Source organism: Macrobrachium nipponense, chromosome 3 (assembly GCF_015104395.2).
Source record: "Macrobrachium nipponense isolate FS-2020 chromosome 3, ASM1510439v2, whole genome shotgun sequence".
NCBI classification, from domain to species: Eukaryota; Metazoa; Arthropoda; class Malacostraca; order Decapoda; family Palaemonidae; genus Macrobrachium; species Macrobrachium nipponense.
This window is the reverse complement of record NC_087202.1, coordinates 52,406,946-52,420,951: the sequence shown is the minus strand read 5'-3', so window position 1 is coordinate 52,420,951 and position 14,006 is coordinate 52,406,946. Positions and strand designations below refer to the sequence as shown.

Sequence of the window (14,006 nt, the reverse complement as noted above, 5' to 3'; positions counted from 1 at the left end):
CCTTCTTTGTTCATATACGGAACAAACCTTCGGTCTTAACATAAGGATTTACTAGCGCCAAGCTGGAAACCGGTAGAATTAAAATTACACTTGTGAGATCCAGGAACTATTGGCATCTATACCAGGTCACGGGGCATGTATACCCAGAATGCCCACGGCTACCTGTGACCCACCAGTTATTTTCCTACCGCCTTTAAGATAAGATGTGTTACTGTCTATCTGATTTAAAGCCGGTTTTTCAGTTTGCCCGTTCTTTATCCATTTCATTTTTCATTTCTTATTACCTTTTCTTTCTCCGAGTGTGCTCAGTGTGAGGAAAGAGTGTATAAGTGGTATGATGGAGAATTTTGCCTCAACATCGGGATCATCTACCGTTTCGAAGAGGAAACAAAGGAAATGCCCAGGAGTCAGTGGCTTTCCATGTTCTAGGTTCCTAACTTCGGTGTCGACGGATCCTCATCCAACGTATAGTAGGTGCAGGGAAAACGTATGTATGATTACTAATCCATGTTCTGTTTGTCGCGGTTGGTCGGTGGAACAGTGGAAGAAGTTCTATGGGAAAAGTCAATACAAAAGGAAGGTGGTGACGCCATCTTTGGATGACCAAACCTTACCGGCTTCTTTTGTATCGGCAATAAACCAGGCTGCTCCATATGTTTCTCCACCTGCTTTTGATTTGTCTCATACCCCTTCGGTTTTTCCTAGCGGTTCAGTATCGGAAACGTCAGGAGGGGCCTTGGGTAATTTTATGAATAATATGCACTCTCCTTTGTTCCCAGCAAGTAGAGGGGGAGATCCACCATCTTTGTTCCAGGCTCCTGCTCCTCAAGCGCATAGGTTAGATGGTACGTGGTCAGCGCTAGGCCTACCAACCTTGGATGGTCTGCTTGCACATTATATGACGTCACGGTTCCAGCAGGGTCCGCCAGCGCTGAATGTTCCTCATCCCCCGGGCTTGCAATTTATGGGAGTTAATGCCGCAGCTTCGCCATCAAACTCAGTGTTTACAGCGATGCAGAACGTGGGAGGTAGTTTGGCAGCAAACGTGCGGTTGCCAGCAGAAACCTCTCAGTCTCTCCCTACGAGAGGGATGACGTCACAACATACGTCACACATATCGGCAGGCGTGATGACGTCACAGACTGCTTCTCGGCCTATTTTGCTGCACCCAGACGCTAATACCCGTCAATACAAACTGTAATGCAGAAATAACAGGATATAGAGGAGAGAATGAATAAGAGAGACAAAAAGAAAAAGTGTGATTCGCCTTCTTCGTCTTCTTCCTCTAGTTCGGCGTCATCGCTAAGTCCGATAACGTCACGGCGAGCGCCAGTCAAGCGTTGGAGGAGGATTCGGGAGTTCCTGGCGGATCCTCGGGCTAAGAGGAGAAGAATCAATTCTTCCTCATCTTCGGACCAAGACTGCCATATCCAAGTCAGCAGGAAGGTCGGGAAGTCAGTGGCTACTAAGCACAAGGTTAGCAGATGAAGCCGTTCGCAAGAATCCGAACAAGCGAGAGAGGCGACGGTCGATGGACTAGCGGCCGATGCGGAGTTGCCAGTTCGGATCGCAAAAACTACGATACCGCTGGTAAAATCGACGTTGGCGGCAAAAGGTGCAGCAGAGGATGGAATGCAGGTCCCAGTTTCGCCCGTAAGGCCGTTCAAAATTCGTACAAAGGACGATAAGGCTCCTATTAAAAGTACGAAAAATAGGGAGTTGGCAACCTCGGCGAATACGTTCGTGGAAGGCAGTGTCCGTCTGGATGAAAGTTGGAGGCCGAGCTCTCCGACGCTCATAAACGATGCCAAACTAATAGAGACGAAGTTATATCTGTCTTAAGGGAGCCTTCATCTTGGAGATCTAGACGAGATTCTCGATCTAGATCCGTGAGCAGAGAAAGAGTGAGGCGTTCTCGTTCCCCTGCTGACTATCCAGGATCGAGCCAACAGCGGTCAGCAAAGATCAAAGAGACCGCGGCCGTGGAATTCCGGGCCGTCTGTCAGAAGATAGGGGCGAGACAACATCCCTTGTGACGGAGAATGGTACACTAGAGCCGGAGGAAGGAGAAAACCAAGAGTTTCTGGCCTCGTATGCAGAGGTGATTGATTTGATTCGTCAATTCAATAACCTTTCGGAGAAGACAGAAACACCGGCCAGTATGCTTCCTCCTGGAATTGACATGGCATTTGGATTAAAAAGGGATACTAAGGTGTCGTACGAATTGCCTTGTTCGAGTCATGCGGAGTCGGTCTTGCAACACGTAAACGCAAAGATTGCAGGGAGGGATAATTCCTTAAGATCTAATAGATCATTTAAATTTATTCCCCCTCCAATGATAAAGCAAAGGAAATATTATACGACACCGAAGGTCCCTTTGCTGTCTAGACAAATGAACCCTAATGTTGTAAGATTAAGGCCTGGATTAACCTTAGATCAGGTTAAAATGGAGTGCCCTTCGATGACGTACCAAGAGGCTGCTACGTTAGAAGCAACAGCTTCTTCTGTCTTTCAGGCTGCTTCTTGGTTAGACCTTTGGTCAACAGCAGTGGCGAAGATTGCATCCTCGGAAGCAACAAGAAAAGTAGTGGATGAACCATTGTTCATTAGATTACTACAGTCAGGTTCCAAGGCGATTGCGTACCTGACAAACGTAAGTGCCAATGTTTGGGCAAATATCCTGCTAATGAGGAGAGATGCAGCGTTGGCTAGACTAAGCCGTAATGTGGATTTGGATTCCCTGTTAGCAATGAGGAATGGGGATATCTTGGAATCGCAACTGCTGTTGCCAGAGGTCATACTGGAAGAGGCGATAGATAGAAGAAGGATGGACACTAACGATAGGTTGGTGCAACAGGCAGTTAGGAAAACGTCTAACAGTCAGTCTACTCCTTTGGAGGGAAGACAACAGCAAATGTCTCGGAAGAAGACAGTGAGACATAACATCCCTAATAGAGTCACAAGACCCTCTTCCCCAAAGAGGCTAACTCATCGCCCCTTTCACAATAGAAACAACAGAGGAAGGGGCAATAGGGGAAGAGGGAGAGGCTCAAGAAGATAGGATGGGCGCCTCCCATCACTCAGCCACACCAGTGGGGGGTTGCCTGGCAAATTACTGGAAGGTGTGGCAGGAACTAGGGGCAGAGCAGTGGGTGGTGGATGTTCTCAGGATCGGGTATTTGATCCCGTTCGAGGTAACCCCGCCCCTGACAGATCAGCCATTACCCCACGTCGCTTATGCCCACAAATCTCAGAAGGCCACTATTCTTCAGGACGAAGTGAAGAAGATGATGGAAAAAGGAGCTGTGGAACAAGTATGCAGTCCGTCAAAAGGCTTCTACAGCAGGATTTTCCTGGTACCCAAAGCCAACGGGGAGTGGAGGACAGTAATAGACCTGTCAACGCTGAATCTGTTTATAAGGAAAACCAGTTTCAAGATGGAAACTCCAAAAACGGTTCTACAAGCAGTCAGGATCGGAGACTTTATGCTGACAGTCGATCTAAAGGACGCATACTTTCAGATACCAGTCCATCAGTCTTCAAGGAAATTTCTCCGCTTCAGTCTTGCAGGGAAAGCTTTCGATTTCAAGGTCCTGTGCTTCGGATTGACAACGTCTCCTCAAGTTTTTACAAGTGTGTTCACCCTCGTGTCGACGTGGGCGCATGCTCAGGGGATCAGGCTAATAAGATATCTGGACGATTGGCTGGTGATAGCAAAGTCCAGGGAGAAATTACTCAGGGACAGGGCGACCCTCCTGCAGCTTTGTCACAGCCTAGGTATTGTGGTAAATAAGGAAAAGTCGCAGTTGGATCCAAGTCAACGTTTGGAATATCTGGGAATGGTTATAGACACAACACAAGCCAAAGTATTCCCGAAAGACCAAAGAATAGAGAAATGCAAACAAGTGGTGAATGCCTTTCTGGGAAAACAGACACAGCCAGCAAGACAGTGGCAGGTGGTACTGGGAATCCTAACCTCCCTGGAGAAGCTAGTACCACAAGGAAGGCTACACCTTCGGTCCCTACAATGGAGGATGAAGGAGTTTTGGTCACCAATAGTAGATCACCCGTACAAGCAAATTCCCTTGTCGGTAGAAGTGAGGAAAGACTTGCTGTGGTGGATGAACGACGACAATCTGACAGTGGGTGTCCCCCTTCAACAATCCTCTCCAGACCTCTTGCTGTTCTCGGATGCGTCACTAGAAGGCTGGGGAGCCCATATGGAGGAGTTGATGGTGTCAGCAAAATGGAGTTGCAAGGACAGAGAACTCCATATAAACGTGCTGGAGTTAAAAGCAGCGTTTCTAGCTCTACAGGAATTCAGGGAGAGAGTAGAGGGACACTCAGTGGTATTGATGTCAGACAACACCACAGTAGTAGCTTATATAAACAAGCAAGGAGGCCTAGTTTCTCGGCAGTTACATGTGATGACAGTTCAACTTCACCAGTGGGCTATAGAGAACCTGGTAGACATCAGGGCCAGGTATATTCCGGGAAAAAGAAACATAGTGGCCGACAAGTTGAGCCGCAGGGATCAGATTCTGGGAACGGAGTGGTCCCTGCACCAACAGGTAGTGGACAGGATGCTCGTGTTGTGGGAAGGACCGATCATAGACCTATTCACAACCAGGTACAACAAAAAGTTGGAAGTGTATTGTTCAGTAGTCCCAGACGCAGAGGCAGTAGCAGAAGATGCGCTACAACACCCCTGGGACAATCTGGACGTGTACGCATTTCCTCCATTTTGTCTAATCCGTCAGGTTCTGAACAGGGTAATGCGGTCTCAGAACCTCAAGATGACCCTGGTAGCCCCGTTATGGCCGAAAGCAGAGTGGTTTCCAGACCTACTGGAACTCCTAGTAGATGTGCCGAGAGAGTTACCCCCATGGAGCAACCTACTGTGTCAGCCGCACATGGAGAGGTACCACCAGTCGGTGAAGTCCCTATCGCTTCACGGGTGGAGACTGTCAAGTATCTCCTCCGAGCGAGAGGGTTTTTGCAGAAAGCAGCAACTCAGATGGCAGGAAATATCAGAAAATCATCTGCGACAGTATACCAAGGAAAGTGGTCAGCATACTGTGATTGGTGTCGTAGAGGGAACTTGTCTCCACTCGGTACCACTATTCAGCAGTTAGCAGACTTTCTGATATATCTCAGAACAGAAAAGCATATGTCTGTATCTGCAGTAAAGGGGTACAGGGCGGCTCTAGCCTCAGTCTTACGAATGAAAGGAGTGGACATATCGTCTTCATGGGAGTTGGCCATGCTGATGAGGAGCTTTGAACAGTCATGCCCACCAAAGGAGCTAAAAGCCCCAGATTGGGATCTGACCAGGGTACTGAGTAGTCTGACAAAACCCCCCTACGAACCACTAAGGCAGTCCACGGATAGGAGCCTGACCCTGAAGACAGTCTTCTTATTGGCCCTGGCTTCAACCAAAAGGGTGGGGGAGCTACATGGCCTGTCATATCTCATAAAGCACTCGAGAGGTTGGAGGTCAATGGTATTTGAGTTTGTCCCAGAATTCGTGGCCAAGACCCAAAATTCAACAATAGTAGACGGCAGATTCGACTCCTTTACCATACCTTCCTTGGCAGACTTTGTAGACAATGACAAAGATGAGATGCTCCTGTGCCCCGTCAGGGCACTAAGGGAGTACTTAAAGAGAACAAGGCACCTCAGGCCGGGGTGCCGGAGGTTGTTCGTAAGTACAGGACGGAACAAGAAGGAAGTGTCCAGGAATACAATATCGTTTTGGCTAAGGGAGACGATCAGAGATGCTTATATGGCAGAAGACAGAGGGTCAGGTAGCCAGGTGGGAGCTAGAGCTCATGACATCAGGGGCTTGAGTGCTTCTCTGGCATTTAAGAAGAACATGTCTGTGGATAGAATTCTGAAAGCTGGTGTGTGGAAACGCCAAACAACTTTCACCTCATTTTATTTGAAAGATGTTGCCCATAGATCCTTGGACACTTTTTCCTTGGGTCCAGTGGTGGCGGCCCAACAAGTGATATAGCTCATCCAGTGCCCCGGGCGGGTCAGTTTGCGTCTAGTCTAAGATGAAGGTATGAAAGTAGAATGAATGGGATGACTGGTCTTTTTTCTTTACTACTTTCTTTCTACTCCTTTAACTACGGGCAATATGAAGGAGAGTATTGTCATGTGCTGGAACGGACTAGATGCAGGTGAGGTGGTCAGCCATACTGTGAAGCTATCTTAGGTTATGATATACTTTTCAGTAGCAACATACCCCTCTGGATAATAGGGAAAAGAGGGGTGAAGGTGGATCCAGTTGCAAGGGACAAGAGTAAACAATAGAATGGTATCTACACCCAGTGGGGGAAAACCAATAGATCCGCTTATATCTTTGGTTCTAGGTTCATTGTCCATTCTCTTAGAATTTCCCTATATATTCGGAAATGGATAAGGTGGCAAACTCCCAGTCAGTTGTAGAGATTTACCTCCCTCCAATAGTAAGTCTATCCTAATGTTAAGACCGAAGGTTTGTTCCGTATATGAACAAATACCAAATTTGTAACTAATTTGTATTTTTCATAACTAACAAACCTGAGGTCTTAACAGGTAAAGGCCCACCTCGAACCACCCCTCTAGCAGGCTAAACTGGGTTAGAAATATAACTGGTGGGTCACAGGTAGCCGTGGGCATTCTGGGTATACATGCCCCGTGACCTGGTATAGATGCCAATAGTCCCTGGATCTCACAAGTGTAATTTTAATTCTACTGGTTTCCAGCTTGGCGCTAGTAAATCCTAATGTTAAGACCTCAGGTTTTTAGTTATGAAAAATACAAATTAGTTACAAATTTGGTATTTTTCCAATACTTTGGTGGAATGAAACAAATACATGACAAAGATGGAGATTTACGGCGTTTCTTATTGGATTTTTTCCAAATGGAACTGCACCTTTGACTCTCTCCATCAGGGCTTAAGCAAGGGAGTCTGGATCAGATGATGTAATAGGCCCAAGAATGAAACCATTGGGAGGTGCACAGCCCTTGTAGGAGCAGTGTAGGAGGCTGAGGAAGTTGCAGCCACAGACATGCAAGCAGAAGTCACAGCCATTGTCACTGTAAAGACTGACTGGGAGACAGGAAGACAAGAGGTGGGACAGGAGGCCTCTTCAGGAAGGCCTAATGAAGAAGCACTGATAGCTTCTCTACCACTGGAGGCACAAAGCCTTCCCATGATGGAATAGTTGACTTCTTGTATTTCTTCTCACTAACTCTTCCATTAATCCAGAGACCAATCACAACTCTGAACAGGGGTTACTTGAATAGCAATCATTAGATCTGCATCTGCTACAAGTCAAATGAGGTTCAGTTTCATAAAAGGCTAGATAACCAAAGCATAAGCTGTTACATACCCCACCCCAGATTTCCTCAGGCAAAGCCTACTTACAAGATTCATGGGTTAGCATTTCGCAAGTGCAAATACACACAGATAATCACAATATCACTGAAACACAAACAAAATACAGAATGAAAAACCAAAATGCCAAGGCATAGAAGAGCAGGAAGGAGCAGGAAGTGTGTAGAAAGCCCGCTTCAATGGTATTAAGGGCAGCGCAAGTCTTGCTCGAAGGCAGTTTGAGAGATAACTAATGACTGTGTGTATGCGAAGGGAAGAGGTCAAGCTCTGCCTACTCTTTCCCTATTAGCTGATACACAGATGACACCAAACTTTGTTCTATTTTTAACTGGATCCAGCTATACCAGCAAGATTTTCCCCATACCTAAATTGTATGGTGCTTTTTACATTGCATGGAACCAGTGGTTATTCAGCAACGGGACCAATGGCTTTAAGTGACTTCCGAACCACGTCGAGAGTGAACTTCTATCACCAGAAATACACATCTCTCACTCCTCAATGGAATGGCCGAGAATCAAACCCGTGACCACCGAGGTGGGACGCTAATACCATACCATCCACACTGCTGAGGCGCTCCCCCTTACATAAAGAGCAGAAGGTTTGTTCTGGATATGAACAATGAACAATGACAAATTTTGAATAAATTTGTATTTTTCATAGAAATTTTTAATCATTTTGCATTATTCATAACTAACAAGCAGCAATCTTAATGTAAGCAGAAAATTCTTTAGTGACTACTAGAATCCAGTTAAAAAAAAAGTAAAAAGATTTTGGTGACAACGGGAGCACAGCCTGACCCACTTCACTGCAGCTACACAGTGACGTACCAGTTCTCTGTAACTGCCTTCATAGCAGGATGCATTTCTACCTTTCTAGCAAAAAGCTGGTTGTTCTAGCACTTCCTGCCCATTTATGCCACAGCATTCTGGTTTTTTTATTGTCTTTTTGTTTGTTTTTTCTGAGTGATATTGTGTTGTATGTATTTTGTATTCCTTGAAAAGGCAATGCCATGGATCATCTATGAAACCCAAGCCTCAGTGAAGATGTCTGGGGGTGGTAAGTCCTTGTTCACATTATTTGGCCACTCTGGATACTGATCCCCATACTACTTGTAGCAAGTGTAGAGGTAACTATAATAGCATGAGTAATCCCTGTTCTGTTTGAATTGTTTTTTTGTTTTGTATGGTGTTTTTATGTTGCATGGAACCTAGTGGTTATTCAGCAACGGGACCAACGTCTTTACATGACTTCCGAACCACGTCAAGAGTGAACTTCTATCACCAGAAATACACATCTCTCACTCCTTAATGGAATGGCCGAGAATTGAACCTGCGACCACCGAGGTGAGAAGCAAACACCAAACCAACCACACCACTGAGGCGCTAATCCCTGTTCTGAATGGTGTATTTGGTCTCCTGAGCAGTGGAGGAATTTTAGTATGAAAAGGAGATACAATAGGAAATTGGCAGCTCTAACTTGCTTGGGTTTCTTTACCCCAATGGCTGGAGATGTCTGCAGGTATAACAGATAAGTGCTTCTTCTCTCTCGGACCTCCACAGTGTCCTTTCTCTCTCTCTCCTGTTCTCTTTTATTTGTTCTTCTCACCTCATTCTGTCCTTTATAGGGCATTTTATCTCTCTCTCTCTCTCTCTCCTTCTGTCCTCTCCTCATTTTCCTCTCTAGGGCATTCTATCTCTTTTTCTGTCCTCTTATCTGTTCTCTGAGCACTTATATGCCATTAAATGGGCCAGGGCTAATGATGCCACCTTCAGTCATTATTGTTTCCTCGTATAAAGATTCTTGAAATTTCCACTTACTGACTAGCTCATCAAAAACCCACTTGCCATACCAAGCCAAACCAGAAATTTCAACGAGTTTTGCAACAAAATCTTGGACCATCAGGCATCAAATTTTCTAGTGTTTTCCAACACAGAAAAGCATCTTGGCTCGAGTACTGTTGTTGCTCAGTGTAAGAACTAATTTTATAAAGTGCAGTGACTGGACTCTCTCTGCCCCTTCAAAGCAGTATCCTGTAAGTTATCAGAGACTACCCAAACATAAGGAGTAAGTCTCCTATATAAAAGGCAATGGTTTGTATTTCTGTTGGGACAAATTTTCCAAGTATGTAATGCATTTTTCCCAGGTATACAAACCAGAGCATTTTATCAGTATTCCGCCTCAACTTGTCTCTTTGGCTGAAGAAAAAATGGCTAATGATGGACAGTTAGTGAGGGATATTCCCCAACTCACCCCTTGTAACCACCAGTTACTGATCTTGTTACCAACTTCCATGAGCGTTATAGCTCAAGATGAAGAAACTACTAAAAGGGGACGGTTGGTATACCTAGGAATAACACAAATTTAAATCTGATATATTTGTGAGCTCTATTAACACTCATACCCTATTACTTAGCATCCTAACTTAGCTTTGTTGTCAAAGCAATAACAGTAACAAAAATTCCCTGAAACAGGATACTGAAAGAGAAGGATTGTTTAAGCATATAATAATGAGCAGGATTTTTTCTTTTTGTTCTGGAAGACAATCCATTATACATCAGTATCATAAGCAGTTCACAAAAGGTTCTTCAATTTGTGTTTCTAAAAAGGAACATAATGGTAGTAAAGCCTGCTTCTGATTATGTAATAAGCAGTACTATGTGCCTAACTTATTAATACAAGGCCACAATGCAACAAACCATTGGATATTATACAGAAGTATATACACAAACTTTGCACTAGTAAATTAATTCTGCTAATATTACATAACTTGACATACACTAGTTGGAAGAATAAATAAAGACCTTTGCAATAGAAGCAAGAGGATGAAATGGCTTAAGCTAAAAGAAAAGAAAAAAACAGCCTGGGTCTGTGTAACAGTTGAGGTTTATAATGTTCAAGTCTTGCTCTATAAGAATAGATTGGGTGGATGCAAATAGTAACATCAACACAGCAAAGTACAATGTAAATGTAAAATTAACAGGAAGTCTGCTGTGATGCTGTGACAAACCAAAGTAAATTTTTTTTTTTCCATTTCTAATTATAAAAGTAATTAATGATGAACAGAACATGAGTGTGCACACCTTTAGGACTGTTTACAAGAAACTAATTTAACTTTTGAAATACATAACAAAATCACAACCTTAAAAAATACAAAACTACTGCAGAAGTAACCTGGCAAGTATTAACACATCCGATACAACAAGACTGGATATATCATAGACCAATAATGTCTGACGAATCATTAAATTAGGTGTGTTATGATCATCATTCTCTCCATGAAATCATAATTCCCTTGCTAACCTGTTAATAATTCAAACTTATGAGGAATCCTACATGTGGAATGTCTTAAAACTAAATAAACTTTGATAAGAACATGAAGACCTGAAAACAAGCCTAACATTTTACATGACTATACAATTTATAAAAACCAAAGACTGACACTTCTGTAAATATTTATGAAATTCGAGGCACAACTTGCAAAAGATTAAATCTGCAGCAAAAGCAGTATATTAGTAATTAATAGGCACTTATTTTCTGGGAGCAAAATATGCAGTGCAATTTACTTTTTCTCCCTATTTGCAGAAATTCATTCTGGGAAATACAAGTAGTTTTAAACAGTATAGCACACCTGATACAAAATATCTGTAAAATTACACTTCATCAAAAATACAAAAAATATTTCCACTAAAATCACTGAGCTAGCAGAAAAAGAATAGAATATAATTTGGTTCCTATTACACATTTTTCAAGGATGGCAATATGACAACTCTTAAAATAAAACTACAATAACACTGAAACGTCTTGGTCTACCCAGAGGCATTTAATAAAGTCAGTCTTCGTAGAGTTGCATATTAGTTTTCAGGCTTCTAAAATTAACTACCATACACAAAATCTATGACCTACACTATCAAGATTTTATCTTCATACTTATTTCTTATGTTATTCTACAAGTGAATATGAAATACTGATGCATGAATATGAATTATGCAGTTATGAATATAAACAGGCTATAATGGTTATAGGATATATATTTTCTAAAACAAATTTCAAATTAAGACCAAAAGTTTACAGAAAAATAAAAAGACTAACTCTCGGAAGGTGCTAAACTGGGAGCATTCTCAAGTGTCTTCATGGTTACCTGATAATCAGCCTATCACCTTACAGTCAATGGTGGTAATGTAATTCCTGAGCATGCTACTAGAACTCCTCACTCATTCATATTGCAGCAAATGATGCTTTTAGCAAAAATTATATTAAATTGGTGGCTCCCAAGTTTTAACCAGAATAACATGATACAACTTCATACAATCCATCTTACAGAAAAACAAGATAATAACACAATACAAAAAACCTCAACCTCTTTACACAGTGTTGCTTCTGTTGCCCATTTGCTGAAAATGAATGAATAGTGCAAACCAGTAAAGCAGCACTACACTACAATTTACATAAGAGCAAATAAGATCTTGCAGATTGGACATGAAGCACTAACACACCAGGGGTTATTAAAATTCATGCTAACTGGTTGCAAACTCCTCCATAAATATGTTAAAAATATATTATGCAAGTCCCAGTTACAGTATCAGTTGGTACAACCTTGTGGTGACGGAAAGTGCAGAATGATATTTAATCACAAAAATTTCACATTAAGGAACATGTATACCTTGGAAAATGAGTTAACATTATGACCATGCAAGACAAAATAGTAGTGATGAAAATCATTCCTCAGCATGTACATACAGTAGTTTCATAGCTGCAAGTTGTCATCCCAAAATGTAGTTCATGAGCAAATCACAAAATATTGCATAGACTGCATAGAGTAAGTTATACATAGCATAATACTGCTGAAAGCGAGCTTCAAACCTAATAATGGGATAAAGCAGCATTTTTCTGAGTCAACACTCAAGACGAGAATAAGGTGGAAAAGAACATAACCGACTAGACCTACAAAATAAAGACAAAACTTTATCCATCAATGCAAAGCATTTCAGCAGTTAAAGAAATTATCTCATTTTCATTACTTCCATAATGTCCTTCATGTGAAATATCTACATCTTGATATAAAATTTATTTAATTGCTAAGGCACATGATTCACTTATAAAACAGGGCATTAATTCATCAATGCAAATAATACAACCCCAAAATACAGAAAATCATGAGATACAGCATGGTTAAAAACTTACATGCTTGCCAACTTATGTTTCTCCATATACTGAAGTCAAATTAAAAGTAAAAAACAATAACTGTTGTATAATCAGCTTAATTGTTTTTCTCAGATATATAAAATGATAAACTTCACTATTTAAAAGCTTCAAGCAACATGATAAAATCACTTAACACTTTAAAATATCATAAAAAGAACTTTTATAACTGATAACACTTTGTTACACATACAAATATATATATATTTATGTATATATCACTGTTACCTTGAAATCTCTATCACAAATGTTGCCTCTGTTTAGCATTTCACATTTAATAACACATATATACAGTAGATCTTTTTCAATACAATTTTTTGGGGTCATTCACAGCGAAACTTCGGTGTCTCAAAATATGAGGCTCTCTTATTTTATGCATTACTGGCACAATGCCACAAAAGGAATTTATAGGTTAATACTTTTATAAAATCTTTAATTGTTACAGAAATATCAAAAATCCAAAAATGTTATGGTGTACCAACTTCTAAAAATAGTTCTTTTGTTTTCATAATTTATTCCTATTCTTTCTTACCAACAATTACATCTTCACTATGGTTCAGGGGCAGTTGAGTTTGTGGACACATCTGCTGGAGAGTCGGGGACGGATGAATTCTCTACTGTGGAAGAGGCAGAAGCATCTAGCATGGACGGAGCTTCTCCATTGCTAGCCTCTCCTCCTTCGTAGAATGTCATCGTCTGTCAAGTAACAAAGGAAAAGTTTGAATACTTCTATTGGCAAAATTTAAAACAAGTGACAAATCAAACAATTGTTCATATGCGGAACAAACCTTCTAACTTAACAAGAGGATAATCTTCTAGCACCTGCTGCAAACCAGTTAAAAACAACCAAAGATTGTAATGCAAGGAATCTGTGGCATCTGGCAACTTATGTATACGAGGTTGAGGCTGGCCACCAACCACACTTGAAAACCTGTGACACATCAGTCTTTCTTCAACCACCTTGGAGAGTGGATATTCATGTTTACGCAACCTCTTTCCCAAACTAGTTTATTTTGTTTAGCCCGTGATTTCTGTGCTTGCTCTGTGTTGTTATGGATTCAGCCAAGAAGTCTAGGACCCATCAACGCATGTGTCTAGGATTCCAAGGTTTTCCCTGTTCAAGGTTTTTGGCTTCTTCTTTGACTGACCCAATTCCACTTGCAGTAGGTACTGTTCCAATATTTATAATATCACTAACCCTTGCCCGGAATGTCGATCCTGGTCTATGTCACAGTTGAAGAGTTTCTACAAGAAGAGGTAATCCTGTAGGATGGCTACTTGTCCTTCTTGTCTAAGTGGACAATGCTGCTTCCTCTTTTTCCATCTTTTTGTCTTCCATCGACTCCCTGTCATCTTCCTTTCCTTCCACTGATTCATCTTTGCAAGTAACGGCAGTTGTGCAGGGTGATTTTGTGTAAAA

General features: G+C 41.9%; 1 protein-coding gene across 7 annotated transcripts in view; it reads right to left on the bottom strand.

The window, feature by feature from the left end:
* Positions 1-9,875: 9,875 nt before the first annotated feature.
* The window catches only part of LOC135221777 (pleckstrin homology domain-containing family F member 2-like), a 117,883-nt gene continuing 113,752 nt past the window's right edge, over positions 9,876-14,006 (bottom strand). For 5 of the 7 annotated variants that reach the window (XM_064259607.1, XM_064259612.1, XM_064259613.1 and 2 more), the window contains one exon: positions 9,876-13,282. In XM_064259607.1, the coding sequence (XP_064115677.1) occupies positions 13,136-13,282 (147 nt within the window). In that variant the 3' untranslated portion in view covers positions 9,876-13,135. The remainder of the gene's footprint in view (positions 13,283-14,006) is intronic. The other 2 variants (XM_064259611.1, XM_064259614.1) reach the window with 1 other exon arrangement.